The sequence below is a fragment of the Bufo bufo genome, chromosome 1, assembly GCF_905171765.1.
Source record: "Bufo bufo chromosome 1, aBufBuf1.1, whole genome shotgun sequence".
NCBI lineage: Eukaryota > Metazoa > Chordata > Amphibia > Anura > Bufonidae > Bufo > Bufo bufo.
Window position 1 is genome coordinate 83443437 of NC_053389.1, and position 21207 is coordinate 83464643.

The window sequence follows — 21207 nt, forward strand, 5'->3', positions numbered from 1 at the left end:
CTCTGCCAGATACACTGCCATCTGCTGGTGAACCAGGCACATTACATGAATATAACAGTTTCATAGCAATACTATTTAGGCACAGTGTTAGAGGACCTGGAATAAATGCACAGATTACATTATTGGTTAGCCATTAGAGACAGTAGCAGGGTGTAGGAATTCTAGTGTCCACGCTGGGGTACTACATATGTACCTCAAAAATTATACCAAAAAAAAATACGGTTCATCCCTCAAACAAAACACTGTACACAGCTCTGTAGATGGAAATCGTAAAAAAAAATTCTATAAAGTAATAATGTGTGTCAGAATATGGCAATGCAAAAAAAAATATATACTGTATATATTTTTTCAAATGTTTTTTTTTTTAAAGTAGTAAAACTAAATAAAACCTAAACAAATTTGTTATCGTCGTAATCATACTGACCTGCAGAATAAGGACATCATGTCATTTTCAGTGCAAAGTGAACGCTGTAACATGAAAAACAAAAAGTAATGTCAGAATTTTTTCCAGTTTCATTGCACAAATATTTAGTTTTTCTTTTTCGAATACAAGTAACGGTAAAATAAACAGTGCCATTAAAAATTTCAACTTGTCGGGGGGCGTGGCCTGACCGAGCTTGATGGTGGCTGCGTGAGAGCGGAGCTCCCGCCACTAGATCCTAAGTACGCCTTGTAACAGCGATACCCGAACCACAGAAATGAAGATCCAGTCCAAGGAACAGTCTAGAATCACCTCAGAGCAAAGGAGGGACTCACCGCACCAGTCGGATATGGAGAAATACCTTCAGAAACCGGCTTCCCAGGTTCCAGCACGCACTTCTAAGATGGCGCCGAAGCGGCAGGGTGAAGGAGACGCCTGCGAGGCCTCAAGCCCTGGAGCCCAGTGTGACGATGCGAGCGAGGTGAGCGGGGAGCAGGCAGAGCCGGGGAAAGCGGCGCTCACTAGGGATTTTATTGAACAGGCATTGCAAAGAGCCCTGGCACCTATCGCTGCAGATTTAGCCGCCATAAAGACGGACGTCCGGCATATTGGGGACAGAGTGGAGTCTTTAGAGCAGGTACAAGATTCCTTGCTCACTTTTAACACAGCGGTCAAGGACTCACTAAGCTCTCATTCTAGAGCAATGAACAGCCTGCTATTACAAATGGAAGACCAGGAAAATAGGAGCCGCCGTTGCAACATCAGAATACGGGGCCTTCCTGAGGCAGCAGATAAAGAGGACCTAACACAAGTAATGGTCTCATTGTTCGCCACTCTGTTAGGCCCAGAGAGAGCCCAGGGTGTAATTATAGAAAGGGTGCATCGTGCACTGAGACCCAAGCCAAATACCTCAGAGAACCCCAGGGACATTATATGTGGCATATTGAGCTACAGGGACACTGAGGAAATATTGCAAAAGGCCAGAGAGCTAAAAGAAGTAACACTGCAGGGCAGGAGCATCCAGTTATTTCAAGACCTGGCAGCATCTACCTTACAAAAAAGGAGAATATTGAAACCATTAACGGATTTGCTGCGTACCTTGAAGTTTCCGTATCGGTGGTTATTCCCATTTGGAATCCTGATTACAGCTGGAAATCGCCGTTTTACAGTAAGATCTCCAGCAGATTTGGTACCCTTCTGGAATATGACGGATACAGCACCTGTAGAGATCGCCTCCTGGTTGCCGGTTCCTGCAGAAGAAGAACTGCCACCTCTACCAGAGACATCTCCATGGCTGAAGCCTAAGCAGCAAAGGAGCGGGAGATATAGGAAAGCGGCCAGGAATGATATGGAGATTTGATGCCAATAGAATCAGCCTTAATCAGAGTATGTGCCTGTTGAAGGACAGCATTCATTTTTTTTCCCTTTTATTTCTGACTGTTTATCAAGAAAGTATTGCACATATTGTTTATATCTTATTCCCATTACCCACTAGTATCAGTCTGTGCACCAGAGAACCGCAGGACGTGCTATAGCACCTTATAATTCCACTCTATTATATATATGTTACCGAAATATGGGGTTTTGGGTTTGTAAGCAAAATAATATATTACTCCTGATGGAGTTGATTTAGCCTATCGGGTATTCTAAAAAGGATCTAGGCCGATCAGGGTTTGTTCATGTTACAGACGATCACCCCCCAAGATACAGGGTCATGCCTAAAAGCCTGGCCCAAGAGTATTTTTGCTTGTATCTTATATTGTACGTTTAACTGTTATTTTGAAATGTTTTATGTTATGTACTCTAATTCTGGTCCTAATAGGCAAAGGCAGAGTGACTTCTTCTATAAGGAATAGGAATGGCGCCATTAGTTATTAACATTGGGACATTTAATGTCCACGGTTGCAAGGGCCCGGTGAAACGGGGTAGGATTTTCAGAACTATCAAGACATCATCGGTGGACATTATTATGCTGCAAGAGACACATTTCTCGGTTAATCATATTCCCAATTTAGGTAATTCCAACTTTCATTATTGGCTCCATTCCTGTTCCGATAGGAGTGCGTCCAAAGGAGTTAGTATTGGGCTACGGAAACATGTCCCCTTTACTTTGCACTCCCAGCTGATTGACCCGGAGGGGCGTTACTTACTAGTAAACTGCGAAATAGGTCATAAAAAATTTACGCTATGTAATTTATATGCCCCTAATGTCAGAACAGTCCAGTGGCTACTGGAGATGCTAGATAAAATCTCAGCCTTTGCATTTGGTGAAATACTAATAGGAGGCGACTTCAATTTAACCTTGAACCCCTTGTTAGATTCCTCGACACAGCGTTCAGCTATCTCCTTTAGGGCCCTGAAATCCATGCAAGTCAGATTACAGGCACTACGATTAGCCGATATCTGGAGGTCTGTACATGGGAGCAGAAGAGATTACACCTTTTATTCCAACCCACATAGGTCGTACCAGAGGCTGGATTATCTCATGTTACCAGAAAATAGCTTACCTCTAGTGAAATCTGCCAACATAGATAATATAACTGTGTCAGACCACGCCATGGTGTCTTGTGTCATTCAGATTCCTGACTTAGTTGGGAGAGAGTGGACCTGGAAACTGAATCACACAATACTGGATACGCAAGCGCATACAGAGACCATCACGAAGAAATTACAAACTTACTTTGAACTTAATGTGAATTCTGTTACTTCCCCAGCTATCTCTTGGGAGGCGCATAAGGCGGTGATTCGAGGGGAATTCATTGCATTGGGCTCTTATATCAAGAAAGAAAGGGCAAAACGCATCACTGAACTCCTGACCCGCATATCCCAACTAGAAAGAATACACAAAAAGTCCTTGGCAGAGCGAGAATTAGAACAACTTGTGTCACTACGGCAGGAATTGAAGTCGGTACTAAATGTTAAGGTAGCTAAGGCTTACATGCGGGTCAAACACAAACACTATATACATGGAAATAGAGGCGGTAAGGTAATGACTGCACTGATTAAAAAGAGGACAGAGCAGTCGTATATTAAGCAGATGATGACTCAAGATGGTAGTCTCTCCACTGACGCTAAAGTCGTGTCACAAGTGTTTACCACGTACTATCATGATCTGTATAATATACAGAAAAATGATACTGAAGAAGTGCAGAACGACCGTCGGGAAAAAACGACCGCATACTTGCAGTCTCTCAGCCTGCCAGTCTTATCAGACGCCGGCAGAGAGGCGCTAGTGGCTCCAGTGACTTTAGATGAGGTTAAGAAAGTCTTAAAATCGACCCCTACAGGTAAGAGTCCAGGACCAGACGGCCTAACCGTTGCATATTATAAGAAATTTTTCAGCATATTAGGCCCACAACTAGTGTCACTGTTCAATTCCCTGATGAATGGAACGATACTCCCCAAACAGTCATTAGAGGCCCACATTACGGTCTTGCCTAACCCTGGGAAGGACTTGAACCTCCCATCTAGCTATCGCCCAATTTCATTGCTTAACGCTGATATCAAGCTCTGGGCGAAGATCCTAGCTCACCGTATAGCAGCCTGGTTGGGGGGCCTGGTTTCCCCAGAGCAGTCTGGATTTGTGAGCGGTAGAGAGTGCAGGGACAGCACATTTAGGGTAATGCAAGCACAACAATATGCCTTGACTCATGGTAAGAGACTTGCCCTATTGAGTACAGATGCAGAAAAGGCATTTGATAGAGTAGATTGGTGCTACATGGAAGCTACCTTACACAAATTTGGTTTTCCCTCTCAGTTTGTGACTGCTGTGCTGTCCTTGTACTCCTGCCCCACGGCTAAAATCCGCATAAATGGCATCCTCACTCCTCACTTCGAGATAAGGAATGGGACCCGACAGGGTTGCCCACTCTCCCCCACACTTTTCATTCTTTGTTTGGAAACTTTCATGCAAGCTATTAGGCAAGACAAGGAGATAGAAGGCTTACGTATAGGGTCCCAGACGCATACTATAGCGGCATTTGCGGATGATATGCTTCTCCTACTATCTGACCCCAAGGTTGCGTTTCCCGCTTTGCTGAGACAATTAGATGTCTTTGGTTATATCTCCAATTTTAAAATAAATCTGACCAAGTGTGTGGCACTAGGAGTCAATACCCCTCCGGCGATTATAGCCCAATTAGAGAAGAATTACCCCTTCCAATGGGAAAAAGATCACATTAAATACTTAGGGGTTCAAATTACTAGGGATCCGGAACAACTTTTCTCCCGGAATTATCCTAAACTTTTAGCTGACATTAAACTTCAATTGAAAGAGTTGAAAATACCGTTCCTGTCCTGGCTGGGGAGAAAAAATATTTTAAAGACATATATCCTCCCCAAACTACTTTATTTAATGCAGGCGTTACCGGTGCAACTACCCCACCACTTTTTGACGCAAGTTAGGAAAATATTTTCAGCGTTTGTATGGAACCAGACCCGTCCTAGACTAGCTCACCGGAGGTTGACCCTTTCTAGATCTAAGGGGGGCATTAGTTTGCCGGACATCAGCAGCTATTATAAGGCTATACAGTTGAGGTTACACGCAGAGATAATAAATCCCAAAGTTAATAAGTTAGGATGCTTAATTGCTAGGAGAGTATTGGGATCAAAAGCTCTGGCCTTGTTATGGGATCCGGGTGGGCCTTCCCGACACTTCTCTAGATTACCGGCATCATTGAAGGGAGTGGCAGATTGTTGGCACAAACTATCAAGTCATTTATGCGCCTCTACCTCAATATCCCCTCTTACACCTGTTCGGCATTTACCCTACTTGTTAAATGCTGATTTTCAAGATGCTTTAGGTCTATGGGCTGCGCTAGGCGATGTAGCAGTCGGAGACTTCCTTATAGGGCGTCAAGTACCAGAAGTATCGGATTTGAAGGCTAGATTTGAGCATATCCCTTGGACGACTCCACAATATTCCCAGCTTAATTGGTACTGTAAGTTATATTTATCTACTTCTCCAAGTAGCTATACTCCCACTTGGTATGATGTAGTGTGGAACCAATCTATAGGTAAGAAAGGCATGATATCACTTTTATATAGAAAAATTTTGGAGTCAAGTACGGACACCAGACCCTGGTTCATCGAGCAGTGGGAGAAGGAGATAGGGCAGTCATTGACTGAAGAGATCACAAGCCGAATATTATCACACTCACATGGCCACTCAAGATGTATTAAATTACAAGAAAATTCCTATAAGATAATAACCAGATGGTATAAGACCCCAGCGAGAATGCATTCTATTTCCCCTACATACTCAGCTGATTGCTGGAGATGTGGCGGAGATAGTGGAACTATGTATCACATCTGGTGGTCTTGCCCTATTATATCAGAATATTGGGATAGGATTAGTAAAGCAGTGCAGGAGATTTGCCGGGTGGGCTCACCTATATCCCCGACCGTAGCACTCTTGAACCTGCCAGATTGCAATTATCCACTTGCCAGACACTCATTGTCGGCGCACCTCATAGCTGCAGCGAAACTGCTCATACCTAAATATTGGCTATCCAAAGAAACTCCTAGCCTTCAAGAATGGGTCAATAAGGTTCAGGAGATATGTCAACTAGAGGAATTGACAAGCTGGGAGTCATTGTCTCACGACAGGTTTTTGCTGACTTGGGTGAAATGGGTGGACTGGCATAAGGAACGCAATAAATAAGGGAAGTTACATTAGGGGTAAGGAACAGGAGGAGTTACTTTAAGGAACAAGAGGAATTACTTTAATGTTAAATCGTATGGATAGCCAAAGTTGTGGAACTAGGTGTGCGATACCATGACTAAATACATAGAAGCTGTTTCCACATGTATAATGCTAAGCTGTCACTTTGCATATTACACCCAATTTATTATCTTTCAATGTAATCTTGCCTATCGACCAATGTTTGAATATGGAGTACTATGTTGTTCTCTTTTGTTGTTGTAACATGTCTGTCATAACAATAAAATAAGATTTTGAAGAAAAATTTCAACTTGTCCTGCAAAAAAAAACAAGTCATAAGGCCACGCTCACATATCTGGTAAACATTTCCGGCAGGCTGTGCCAGCAGAGAACAGCCTGCCGGAGTTCACTGGATCTGGCATTGCTGGATTCTATAGATCACTACCAGATTCCTATTGACTAGAATGGGATCAGGCGGTGATCTGGCAGCTTTCCGACATAAATTCCGGATTTCAGCCGTAAAAATACCTCTCATGCAGCGTTTTTGGTCCGGCCGACAGCCAGCATTTATGCCAGAAAAGCCCGCCAGATCAGGCAAGCCTGAGATGTGAACACGGTCTTATATGTCTATGTGAGCAGAAAACCGAAAAAAAGAAAAAGAAAAAAAAAGGCTTTTGGAAGGCAGTACAAAAATGAAAAATTTAAAATAGGTTGGGTCCCGAAAGGGTTAAGGTCAAAACACACAATTGCCACAATAAAAGTTTTACTCTATTACTTTAAGGCTGGGTTCACACAGACGTAACGAATTTGTTCAGGATGCGTCCCGGATGTATTGCGGCAAACCCGCGCGATTGCAGTCAGTTTTGACTGCGATTGCGTTCCGTTGTTCAGTTTTTATCGCGCGGGTGCAATGTGTTTTGCACGCGCGTGATAAAAAAATGAATGTGCTACCCAGACCCGAACTTCTTCACTGAAGTTCAGGTTTGGCTTAGGTGTCGTGTAGATTGTATTATTTTCCCTTATAACATAGTTATAAGGGAAAATAATAGCATTCTGAATACAGAATGCCAAGTACAATAGGGCTTAAGGGGTTAAAAAAAATAAAAATAATTTAACTCACCTTAATCCACTTGTTCGCGCAAGGAGATGGATCATGTGACGGACCATGTGATGAGCGCAGTGACATCATCACAGGTCCTTTACCTCACAGATGAAGACAGAAGAGATGCCAGCTGCGTGAACAAGTGGATTAAGGTGAGTAAAATTATTATTTTAATTTTTTTTAACCCCTCCAGCCCTATTTTACTTAGCATTCTGTATATACAGGGTGGGCCATTTATATGGATACACCTTAATAAAATGGGAATGGTTGGTGATATTAACTTCCTGTTTGTGGCAAATTAGTATATGTGAGGGGGGAAACTTTTCAAGATGGGTGGTGACCATGGCGGCCATTTTGAAGTCGGCCATTTTGAATCCAACTATTGTTTTTTCAATAGGAAGAGGGTCATGTGACACATCAAACTTATTGGGAATTTCACAAGAAAAACAATGGTGTGCTTGGTTTCAACGTAACTTTATTCTTTCATGAGTTATTTACAAGTTTCTGACCACTTATAAAATGTGTTCAATGTGCTGCCCATTGTGTTGGATTGTCAATGCAACCCTCTTCTCCCACTCTTCACACACTGATAGCAACACCGCAGGAGAAATGCTAGCACAGATCGGGAGACCTTGGGGGCCATTCAACTGGCCCACGACGACCAATCCACTTTCCAGGAAACTGTTCATCTAGGAATGCTTGGACCTGACACCCATAATGTGGTGGTGCACCATCTTGCTGGAAAAACTCAGGGAATGTGCCAGCTTCAGTGCATAAAGAGGGAAACACATCATCATGTAGCAATTTCACATATCCAGTGGCCTTGATTTTTCCATTGATGAAGAATGGCCCCACTATCTTTGTACCGCAAATACCACACCATACCATCAATTTTTTTGTTCCAACAGTCTTGGAGGGATCTATCCAATGTGGGTTAGTGTCAGACCAATAGCGGTGGTTTTGTTTGTTAACTTCACCATTCACATAAAAGTTTGCCTCATCACTGAACAAAATCTTCTGTGTAAACTGAGGGTCCTGTTCCAATTTTTGTTTTGCCCATTCTGCAAATTCAGTGCGCCGATCTGAGTCATCCTTGTTGAGATGCTGCAGTAGCTGGAGTTTGTAAGGGTGCCATTTGTGAGTAGCTAATATCTGCCGAAGGGATGTTCGACTAATGCCACTCTCCAGTGACATGCGCCGAGTGCTACGCTGTGGGCTCTTGCTGAATGAAGCTAGGACAGCCACTGATGTTTCTTCATTAGAGACAGATTTCATGCGTCCACATGCGTCTTTACCACAGTCGACCTTGATTAGGTGGTACATATAGCTGTGCGGGCTCCTCCTCTTATTGGTTGCTGGGTGCACACAGAGGTGACTAGGAGCAGCACAGTATATGCGTAGGGTCTGCTCTCCTGACTGTAGATGCCCAACGGCATACCGTAGGTAGGTTTAGCGTAGGACCTGTCTGACTGAGACCACCTTGGCGGGGGTAGGTGGGCACAGATGTGTTTTGATCAAAATATATTGGTTGAGAGTCTCAGATTTTATCATTTCAGAATGAGGGCTTAGTCTATATATAATGTTTGCATCTAAGCGTCTGGCTAGGACAGCCACTGATGTTTCTTCATTAGAGACAGATTTCATGCGTCCACATTTTGGCAAATCCAACACTGAACCAGTTTCACAGTCTTGCATTGAAATCTGCTGCAATGACCCGGTTACTGCGTTCACCAGACATCAACACAATTTCTATCCGCTCCTCACGTGTTAACCTCGGCGACATGTCAATGGCTGTAAACAAAGAGAAACTTGTAAATAACTCATGAAAGAATAAAGTAACGTTAAAACCAAGCACACCATTGTTTTTCGTGTGAAATTCCCAATAAGTTTAATGTGTCACATGACCCTCTTCCTATTGAAAAAACAAAAGTTGGATTCAAAATGGCCGACTTCAAAATGCCATGGTCACCACCCATCTTGAAAAGTTTCCCCCCTCACATATACTAAATGTGCCACAAACAGGAAGTTAATATCACCAACCATTCCCATTTTATTAAGGTGTATCCATATAAATGGCCCACCCTGTAGAATGCTATAATTTTCCCTTATAACCATGTTATAAGGGAAAATAATAATGATCGGGTCCCCATCCCAATCATCTCCTAGCAACCGTGCGTGAAAATCGCACCGCATCCGCGCTTGCTTGTGGATGCTTGCGATTTTCACGCAGCCCTATTCACTTCTATGTGCGTGTAAAACGCACAATATAGAGCATGCTGCGATTTTCACGCAACGCAAAAGTGATGCGTGAAAATCACTGCTCATGTGCACAGCCCCATAATAATGAATGGGTTCGGATTCAGTGCGGGTGCAATGCGTTCACCTCACGCATTGCTCCCGCGCGGAAATCTCGCCCGTGTGAAAGAGGCCTAAGGAAGAGTTCACATTACTGTTAAACGTCAGAAGATCAGAAAAAAAGGAAAAAAACTGATTGATCCTGTATAAAAATAAAATAAAAAATAAAATAAAAAGGATCCTGTGCATGTAGTACTTTTTTTCCCATCTGAAAAAAAAAGGATCTCAGGCGGAAATGGCTCAAATGGGTGCCAAACTTTTCCATTTATTTTTTTTCAGGATCTGTAATGAGAGTAGGAGCATGGACAGCTATTTTATCCTGGAAGTAGCATTTTTGTGCACTTTTGCCCCGTCTTTACCACAGTCGACCTTGATTAGGTGGTACATATAGCTGTGCGGGCTCCTCCTCTTATTGGTTGCTGGGTGCACACAGAGGTGACTAGGAGCAGCACAGTATATGCGTAGGGTCTGCTCTCCTGACTGTAGATGCCCAACGGCATACCGTAGGTAGGTTTAGCGTAGGACCTGTCTGACTGAGACCACCTTGGCGGGGGTAGGTGGGCACAGATGTGTTTTGATCAAAATATATTGGTTGAGAGTCTCAGATTTTATCATTTCAGAATGAGGGCTTAGTCTATATATAATGTTTGCATCTAAGCGTCTAAGACGATGACTACAGTTCAGCAGATCGGCGGTGAGACTGGAATTCACAACATCATAAATTATTATAATTAGAGATGAGCGAATTTATGAAAAGTTCAATTTGGCTGATTCGCCAAATAAAAAAAAATTATATTTGCTTTGTGCCGAATAACTTCATCATGAATAGTGATGAGCGGCAGGGGCAATATTCGAATTTGCGATATTTCGTGAATTTTTGGGTAAATATTGCTCATAAATTAGAGAATTCACGATTATTTTCTTGATTGTGAAAATCAATACAATATATTTTTCAAGCTGCTAGAAGTTTCCTGAGACTGGAGAAAATGGTTGGCACGGCAGAACATTACAATAGCTTTATATGCAGATACAGTGCTCCAATATATTCGTGATTGCGCATATTTTGGCACGATACGTGCAACTTCACATTTTAGCAGGTCTGACTACATATTACTGATTGGTGCACTAAGTGTTGTTGTGACATCACAGCACTATGTCTGTAGCATGTATGTATGGACAGCAGAACCTATCACACTACCTAACACCCTGCACTGGAACCTATCAGCTGCACTATATCACTATCTAACCTACACTGACTATCTCCCACTAACTATCTGTATCATATATATATGAGCTTACTAACTATTACTAACTAACTATCTAACCTATACTGATCTACCACTAACTATCTGTAGTATATATATGAGTTAACTAACTAATGTAATGACACAGTAAGGCTGGGTTCACACGAGCGGATGCCGTGCGTGGCATCCGCTCCGTGAAAGAGTGCCAAGACCCGATGCAGACTGCAGAGACACGGAGCAGTAACATGACTGATAATGCTCCGTGCCTCTCTGTGACCTCTTTACTACGAAATCACAGTCACTGTGATTTCGTAGTAAAGAGGTCACAGAGAGGCACGGAGCATTATCAGTCATGTTAATGCTTCGTGCCTCTGCAGTCTGCATCGGGTCTTGGCACTATTTCACGGAGCGGATGCCACGCACGGCATCCGCTCGTGTGAACCCAGCCTAAAGCACAGAGCACAGCAATGTCACTGCTGTCTCTCTCAGAACTCCATAAAACTACAGAAAATGGCCGCTGGGGAGGTTCTTATATAGTAAGGGGTGGGCAACTTTCCTATTGGTTGCTAGGGATGTTGCTAAGCTCAGACAAAGACATTGCAGCCTTCTCATTGGCCCACAAGCAAGAAGCAGGGAGGGATCATGGGTAGAGATGAAAAAAAATCTAGAATATTCGCAAATACCAATATACAGCACTATATTCTAAATCTGTGGCGATATTCACAATTAAAATTCGCATTATGAATATTCGCGATCAACATGAAGCGCATTTTTTGTAAGTAGCAGGTGCAATGACATGGAGCTGTGATAGCGCCGCCCCCCGTCATTGTACCCCTCAGATGACTCCTCATCTGAGTGTAAAAACAGTGTGAAATTAACATAAACATTATTTTTTTATCACACTTGCCTCCTCCATTTGCTCGTGACGGGCCGGCCGCCACCATCTTGCTTGAAGATCTGGAGCGAAATCTTGCGCGGCCCATCGCAAGCAAATGGAGGAGGTAAGTATGATTTTTTTAGTTTTTTACACCATTTCAGGTTAAATCGATTCGCTGACACGTAGCAAGAAGAAATTCGGCTTCGAGGCAAATCTAATTTATCCTAAAATTCGGATCGAATTCCACTTCGTGGGATTCGATTCGCTCATCTCTAATTATAATGTTGTGAGGTCACTTGACAGGAGCAACGTTCTGTTTGGGAAATATCACTCACACGCGGAGCGTGCTTTCCAGAATGAATACGCTCATCTGAGACTAGCCTTAGGCCCCTTTCAGACGAGCGAGTTCCACACTCCGGACTCGCAATGTGAGTATGAGACAGCTCCTGTCCTGACCTTCCAGCACTGACGGGGTTGCATAGCATTATATTGATGTATGATGCTATATAACCCTTAGAGGTCTGGAATATATTGGATAACACTGACAGCATTATGCGAGTCCGATGTATGAGACTCACTCGTCTGAAAGGGACCTTAGAGTTTAGCCATAATCTTTGTGTTTGAACTTGATAGCATCTGATTCCACTAAGCTGTGATGAAATGAGTTGGACATTTGCATAGGGCACACAAGGACATCTGGACAGGGCTAGCCCATGGAATAGGGCACTCTTCTCACCCTGTCCTGAGGATAGCTCATCAGTGAGGATGTGGACAAGTGTGGCGCTCTGTCTGGAAGAAAGGCGCCATGTTTTTCTAATCCTGTACAAACCCTTTAATCTCCACCCCTGATACACATCCACTATATAGCCAACAAATACATTCCATCCCTATAGTACATGTTTAATACATTTTTAATTTTTTTTAATCTGTTGCTACCTGGAAACCATTAAAGGGGTTGTGCCACTTCTTCAAATGACATTTATCATGTAGAGAACTTACTAATGTATTGTGATTGTCTATATTGCCTCCTTTGTTGGCTGGATTCATTTTTCCATCACATTATACACTGCTCGTTTTCAGGAGACTGCTAAACATACACTTTCATTGGATATCCATGAAATATATAGCTGCTAGGGTCAGTGGCGGATCCAGAGCCTGGTCTCGGGAGGGGCACTTTCAGATTTTTTTCTGTCCGCCGCCACAAAACAATGGTGCTTATAGAACAGATTACACAGTGTAGCGGTATACTGTATATTGTGTGGCACAGTGTAGAGGTATACTGTATATTGTGTGGCACAGTGTAGAGGTATACTGTATATTGTGTGGCACAGTGTAGGCTATATGTGTATAACAAACATATTTCACATGAAAACTTACAATTACTTGACTTGGCCCTTGGGGATCTCGGACGCCACTTCCACACTTTGGCTGGGGGGCTCGGCGGAGCTGATGTTGTGTTTTATCTTAATGAGAAAGATTTCATAATAAGGATTTGGAGAAGGGGCAGAGGGATAGCAGAGCAGGGAGAGGCTGGTGCTGCTACTAGGGGGTCATTCCATGGGGGAGTAATAAAGCCCCCCCCCAGTAGAAATAATTCTCCTTATAATGTGACAGTGCAAAAAATACCCCCTTGTAATGCCCCCAGTTGAGCTAATTGTCCCAGTATAAAATACCCCTATATGGTGCTCCTAGTAAATGCCCCCATAGTGCTCCACACCCTCCTTCCTCCTAGTGTCCCCCATAATGTACCAGTATAAAATGCTCCAGTAGATGCCATCAGTGTCCCCCATAATTTGCAAGTATAAAATACCCCTTCTTAGTGCCCCCCGTAGATGATCCCATAGTACTCCTCTCCCCCCTTCCCCATAGTACCCACCATAATGTGTCCCAGTATAAAATTGTACTGTACAGAGCGCCCATATAAAATACCCCTTCTTTGTGGCCTCAGTAGATGTCCCCTCAGTAGATGCCCCAATCATGTGCCAGTATTAATAACAGCCCCCCATGTGCCAGTATTAATAACAGCCCCCCCATGTGCCAGTATTAACAGCCCCCCATGTGCCAGTATTAATAACAGCCCCCCATGTGCCAGCAATAACAGCCCCCCCGTGCAAGTAATAACAGCCCCCCCGTGCCAGTAATAACAGCCCCCCTGTGCCAGTAATAACAGCCCCCCTGTGCCAGTAATAACAGCCCCCCTGTGCCAGTAATAACAGCCCCCCTGTGCCAGTAATAACAGCCCCCCTGTGCCAGTAATAACAGCCCCCCTGTGCCAGTAATAACAGCCCCCCTGTGCCAGTAATAACAGCCCCTCTGTGCCAGTAATAACAGCATTGTATATATAAAAAAAAACACATACTTACCTCCATGTCAGCGATGCGATGCAGGCCTCTTCCTCCCTGTGCCCCGCCGCCGCCAGCTCGGGAGGGGCAATTGCCCCGTTGCCCCCCCCCCCTGGATCCGCCACTGGCTAGGGTTATTCATGGAAATCTGAAACACTGTTTTATTTTTATGCTATTAAAGTGATTTCATTTCAATGCACATCAAAAAGTTTTATAATGCTTTTAATCCATCATGTAAGGGTACTTTCACACTTGCCTTAAAGTTTTCCGGTATCGAGTTCCATCACAGGGGCTCAATACTGAAAAAAAAACACGCTTCAGTTTTATTCTAATGCTTTCTGAATGGAAAGCATTCCGTTACGTTCTTTGGTTCAGTCACTCTTACGGTATTTGGCCGGAGAAAATACCGCAGCATGGCATAATTTTGTAAATGTAATTTTATTTTTTTAGGACGTTAGAAGGCTTAGAAATTTAGAGGCAATTTTTCAAATGTTCAACAAAATTTCCCAAACCATTTTTTAAAGCACCAATTCAGTTATAAATTGATTTTGAAGGGATTTCGTAATGGAAACCACCCATAAATGACCCCATTTTAGAAACTACACCCCTCAAATTATTCAAAACTGATTGATTTTTTTATGTTAATCCTTTTTTTTTCTTGCAACACAGCAAGGGTTAACAGCAAAATAAACCTCAATATACATTACTCTGATCCTGCACTTTACATAAAATACCCCATATGTGGCAGTGGTCAGAAGGAAAGGAGCGCCATATGGATTTTGGAGGAAATTTTGCTAGAATGCTTTTTGGGTACCTTTTTGTATTTGAAGAGACCCTGACTTACCCCTACAGTAGAAACCCTCGAAAAATTTCTCATTTTCACAAGGGGTAACAGGAGAAAAAACACCCAAAATTTGTTACTCATTTTCTCCTAAACACGGCAATACCCCATATGTGGTGGTAAACTGCTGTGGAGACACAACGGAAGGAGCATCATATGGCTTTTGCAGTGCAGATTTTGATGGATTGGTTTATAGGTGCCACAGATTTTTATTTTTTAAGTAATTGTCTTATGTGGAAGTTAATTTTTTGCGGGATGAGGCAACGTTTTTATTGGTACCATTCTGGGGTGCATATGACTTTTTAATCGCTTGGTATTACACTTTCTGTGAGGCAAAGTGACAAAAGATGGTTGTTTTGGCATTTTTTTTATATTTTTTTACAGCATTCACCTGAGGGGGCATCTCATGTGATATTTTATATAGCCGGTTGTTCTGGATGCAGCGATATCCAATGTGTCTATTATTTTTATTTTTGTCAAGTTTTACACTGTGAAAGCTCTTTTGAACAGAATAAAATCTTGTTTTTGTGTTGCCATTTTCTGAGAGCCATATTTTTTTTAATTTTTTGGGCGATTGTCTTAGGTAGGGACTCATTTTTTGAAGGATGAGATTACAGTTTGACTGGTACCATTTTAGGCTAAGTATGCCTTTTTGATCGCTTGGTATTACAGTTTTTGTGAGGCAAGGTGACCAGAAAATGGCAGCTTTTTTTTAATGCTGTTCACCTGACAGGGTGGATCATGTGATATTTTTATATTTTAATAAATTTTAGTAAATTTTTATTTTTTATAAATTTTGGGAAAAGGACGCTTTTTTTTTGCTTGAAACTTTTAATTTTTTTTTTACTTTTTTTTACTTTATTTTTTGTCCCACTATGGGACTTCAACTTTTGGGGGTCTGATCCCCTGTACACTGAATTACAATACATCTGTATTTTAATGCATTGGCTGTAAGTGTATTACTCAGTGTAATACACTAACAGCCTGCTTCCTGTGAGATCCATGGGGCTGGGTCTCACAGACTTACAGGAAGGTAGCCACGATGTCTAAGGAAGGCATCGGGCTGCTGTCCCAGCCATCGGGTCCCCGTAACAGCAGCGCAGGGACCCGATGGAAGCTCACCCCCTGCATGGACATTGCAGGTGTCGCGGTCAGCGCTGACTACGGCATACTGGTATTTTAAACACAGTAGCCAGCGCCATACATGTATGGCGCTGGTACTGTACTGTATGGGTTAAATCACATAGAAGAACCTCACCATTAGATTTCTGTCCACCATTCTGGAACATCTATTTTGACATATGTTGTAACATGACCAAAATAATGTATTATTTTTATATTTGTACCTATATATTTTATTTAACACTTAAACTTGTCCCTCAGAAGGTCAGAAAAAAACCTTTAGGGGACATTGGTTTCTGCATACTGTGTAGAGACGTGAGATCCGGTCAGGGATTCCAGCTTAGACATTACCAGTTACAAATTAGAATCTATAAATAATCAAATGCACCTTCAGCTGCGAAACATGGCAACTTACAGAAAATCCTTAAGAAATCACATGTACAAGAGAAAATCTTAGAGATTGTAAGGGGCTGCCGTTCACCAGCACGGGTTTTCCTGCCTTATCTGCAAAGTAATCTTAGCTTTTGATGAGCTTCAGGCCTCATTTGTTGAGGATTATAGGTCTCAATAATCCGGGCCCTAAACCTGTTCGCTTTCTGCGTAGATTATGCATGCGTCATTTACAGAGAGCCGCTCTGTGTTAATGAAGACCCTCTCTCCAGTAAAAGGCGGCTTAGACGTTGAAGCACAGATGTTGGGCATTATTTCACGTTGGCTATTATTTTAACAAAAAAAAAAATGCTTTCATGAATATTATTTTTTGTAGTTTATTAGATCTGGATAGTTATGTACAGTACGGCTTTCCAATACCATGTGGATTGTATTCATTTTATCTGCTTTGCAGCATTATATAGCAACAGTGGGCTTACTCTTTACGGAAGTTTGGTCAGATTCTAAGCTAGAAACATGAGACTTTTTAGCATTTGGGCCTTGCCATTAGGACATGGTGCCTTTAAGTCGATGACTGGTCGATAAATTACAACTTCCCCTATATTATAGAACACTGCATACAAGGAGGATTATAGGGAAGACATAAGGGGTGTGTGCCCTTGGGCTTCCTCCACCATGGGAACTTACAGCACCTTCACCATTCCTGGTCTTTGCCTGGCCAGTTCTTCTAATCCAGAACACCTTTACCACGTCCAGGCCCTAGTGGAAGTTGTAACTTCACACATCAAAAGATTGCTGTGGGGCCCAACATTTTCTAGTAATGCCATTGACAGTAACTATTTATTTGGGGGGTGTTTACTGCACGACCTGGGGTTCCCACCTTTCAAGGTTATCCTGTGCATATATATTAAACATATATACATCCCAATTCGCCACCCACGAGGATCTTATGTGTAATCAGGGAAAAATTATTGCCGTGTCCAAGAAGTCTACCTGAAAAGGGGATGGTTGGAGAGGTGCCATCTATGCCATTGGTCCATGAAGTTCCTTCTGTTTCGAAGGGACTAATTTACCTACATAATATAATGTTTTGAGTTTTGCAGTTAGCGATCTCAGAATTAGAAGGGGTTAGTTCTAGTGATCTGTTGATGGCATTTGACGATATTGTTACTCTGCTGGAAATAACTGTGGTCAATAAGCTTGATAAATGGAATATAAATTATAAGACATAGTGCCTCATGTATGGAGCTGTGTCCTGTTTGCACTGAGAGGGTAATTATAGTTCCTTTTGCTTTCTTCCAAATATTGTATAGACTTTACCTTTTCTATGATGTGCCATTCCTCTATTATTGCTGCTCGAAGTCATGAATGAAATGCCAGCAGTCTGCAATAAAGGTTCATTTAGGTGCATCCCAACACTGTCCAGTCAGTGCCGATATCACATGTAAATGAGGTTACACTTCTAGTGCTTTCTCTGATGTTCCTTCCCAGACTGCTAAGCAGGTAATCCTATTAAATCCTGGTAAGAGAGAACAGAAAAGGTTACTCGGGCGCGGGGAGATCAGAACATTTTGCTTATCATTGTTCACTATTGCATGCACTTGGGAAAGCAGAGGCCCAGCCAAAGGAAGGAAGAAGTAGCAGTCTCACCCAGGCTTTATTGCCAGAATATTAGAAAAGGCATCTGATAGGTGGGGGCTCTGCTACAGATTTTACATCGGCCCCAAGAGCTCCAAGTTACGTCTCTGTATTTTAGGGTATATGAAACCTATGAGCCATGATTCACTATGCTGCATTACAATGGATTAGATTTAGGCTTGTTCACATCTCATTTTTGCCCATTTCTTTTTACAATGGAGGCACCTGTTTAAGATATGCATTTTTTGCATATGTTAAACATAAGACAAAAATGTGACGTGAACCCAGTCTTAGGCCTCTTTCACACTTGCGTTGTTGGGATCCGGCATGCACTTCCGTTGCCGGAGGTGCCTGCCGGATCCGGAAAAACGCAAGTGTACTGAAAGCATTTGAAGACGGAACCGTCTTCCAAATGCTTTCAGTGTTACTATGGCACCCAGGACGCTATTAAGGTCCTGGTTGCCATAGTAGGAGCGGGGAGCGGGGGAGCGGTATACTTACAGTCCGTGCGGCTCCCGGGGCGCTCCAGAATGACGTCAGAGCGCCCCATGCGCATGGATGACGTGATCACATGGATCACGTGATCCATGCGCTTGGGGCGCCCTGACGTCACTCTGGAGCGCCCGGGGAGCCGCACGGACGGTAAGTACACTGCTCCCCACTACACTTACCATGGCTGTCAGGACTTTAGCGTCCCGGCAGCCATGGTAACCACTCTGAAAAAGCTAAATGTCGGCTCCGGCAATGCGCCGAAACGACGTTTAGCTTAAGGCCGGATCCGGATCAATGCCTTCCAATGGGCATTAATTCCGGATCCGGCCTTGCGGCAAGTGTTCCGGATTTTTGGCCGGAGCAAAAAGCGCAGCATGCTGCGGTATTTTCTCCGGCCAGCAAACGTTCCGTACCGGAACTGAAGACATCCTGATGCATCCTGAACGGATTACTCTCCATTCAGAATGCATTAGGATAATCCTGATCAGGATTCTTCCGGCATAGAGCCCCGACGACGGAACTCTATGCCGGAAGACAAGAACGCAGGTGTGAAAGAGCCCTTAGGTGTTCTTTAATTGATTTATAAAATTTGTAGTGAATTGAGCTAGTTTGCTCCCTGAGGGTGGATTAATAAAGAGTCCATTAGATTGCTTCAGTGCTTGTACTTTTTTTTTTTTTTTGCATTTCTGCTTTTAATAGCATATGCCTTTTAAGATTAACCACCTGCTTGCCGCCGCACAACTTTATATGTTGTGGCGGTAAGCTCTTAGCTGTAACCCCACGTATAAAAGCGTCAGGTCACATTGCGATCTGCCCCATGGCGCTGCAGATCTCCGAGATTGCCCTGTCGGTAGGCAGCTGCTGTCACAATGAGGCCTCATGCACATGACCGTTGTGTGTATCCGCGGCCGTTGTTCCGTTTTCCGTTTTTTTTCGTGGACCCATTGACTTTCAATGGGTCCGTGGAAAAATCGGAAAATGCACCGTTTTGCAGCCGCATCCGTGATCCGTGTTTCCTGTCCGTCCAAAAAATATGACCTGTCCTATTTTTTTGACGGACAACGGTTCACGGACCCATTCAAGTCAATGGGTCCGTGAAAAAACACGGATGCACACAAGATTGGCATCCGCGTCCGTGGCCGTAGGCTACTTTCACACAGACGGATACGCAGATCCGTCTGCATAAAAGCTTTTTCAGAGCTGAGTTTTCACTTTGTGAAAACTCAGATCCGACAGTATATTCTAACACAGAGGCGTTCCCATAGTGATGGCAGCAGGGGGCAGTCATGTACACAGTTCTTTTAGTATATTCTAACCTGAAGCGTCCCCATCACCATGGGAACGCCTCTGTGTTAGAATATACTGTCGGATCTGAGTTTCACGATCTAACTCAAATCCGATGGTATATTCTAACAGAGGCGTTCCCATGGTGATGGGGACGCTTCAAGTTAAAATATACCATCGGATTGGAGAAAACTCCGATCCGATGGTATAAAAGGGACTCCTGACTTTACATTGAAAGTCAATGGGGGACGGATCCGTTTCAAATTGCACCATATTGTGTCAACGTCAAACGGATCCGTCCCCATTGACTTGCATTGTAATTCAGGACGGATCCGTTTGGCTCCGCACGGCCAGGCGGACACCAAAACGACTTTTTTTTCATGTCCGTGGATCCTCCAAAAATCAAGGAAAACCCATGGACGAAAAAACGGTCACAAATCACGGACCTATGGACCCCGTTTTTGCGGACCTTAAAAAAAACGGTCGTGTGCATGAGGCCTAAAGGGGTTATCCAACATTAAACTTTTCTATCTGATGTTTGCCACAACAGCACACCCTGCAAGTTTTTAAATAACATTTATTAAAAATTTCCTTCCGGGGCTGAGCTCAGCAAGCTAGTCACATGGTGCCCTCCCTGCACCTCCTCCTTGCTTCAAGAAGACGTGCCGTTCATTGTGCACGTGATCCGGGAGCTTCAGTACCACCTACCATGAACGTGTCAGTCAAGCAATGACCACATTGACTGCCCCCTGCTCTCCCCCAGCCAGTGGCGCTTGATGTCACCCCGCCCCCCGTGTCCCCACCCTCCAATTGTGTTCAGGATAGCCCCCCCCTTTCAAGATGTCTGGCACAGTGGTCCTCCCGCCCTTTGCCCTCTCAATCTTACTGGTAAATACAAGCACCACTCCCCCCCTTCAGGATAGCCGCCGCAGTGGTCCAAGCCTCCCTCCAACCCTCCACTCTCTCAATGTTGCCGGTGGACACAAACCCCTCCCCCCTACAGGATGGCCCGGTGCAGCCCCCCCCTTCACTATGGCAGAGCGGCAGCAGTTGCAGAGTGTCAGCTGTAATATGCAGCTAACACTCTGCTTGAAACAGCCGATATCGGTGCTGGCACTGTAAGCCGTGTACCGGGGTGGGCTCCCCAGAATACAGCAGAGTCACAGACAAGGAAAGCGACACTGACATCAGCTTAATATGCAAGAACAGAAAACTTTACTTAAACAACAAGTAATAACATAAGCATCACCAAAGCAATACAAACATGCATAGAAACGCTATATCCAGGACCCACAGTAAATGTCCCTGCCCAATGGACAGGCCTAGCCGATGGCGGACACAGAAGAGCCTGCAAGTCGTGCTGTGCCGCTACAGAGGACACCCCTAGCTGGTGTTAAACGCAGCAGAGCCTGCAAGTCAATAACTGCGCTGCAGTCC

General features: G+C 43.6%; 1 protein-coding gene across 1 annotated transcript in view; it reads left to right on the forward strand.

Moving 5' to 3' along the window:
* The first annotated feature begins 2978 nt into the window (after window positions 1-2978).
* The window catches only part of LOC120990033, a 74069-nt gene continuing 55840 nt past the window's right edge, over window positions 2979-21207 (forward strand). Inside the window, exon 1 of the mRNA XM_040418574.1 lies at window positions 2979-3708. Within this exon, the coding sequence (XP_040274508.1) occupies window positions 2979-3708 (730 nt within the window). The remainder of the gene's footprint in view (window positions 3709-21207) is intronic.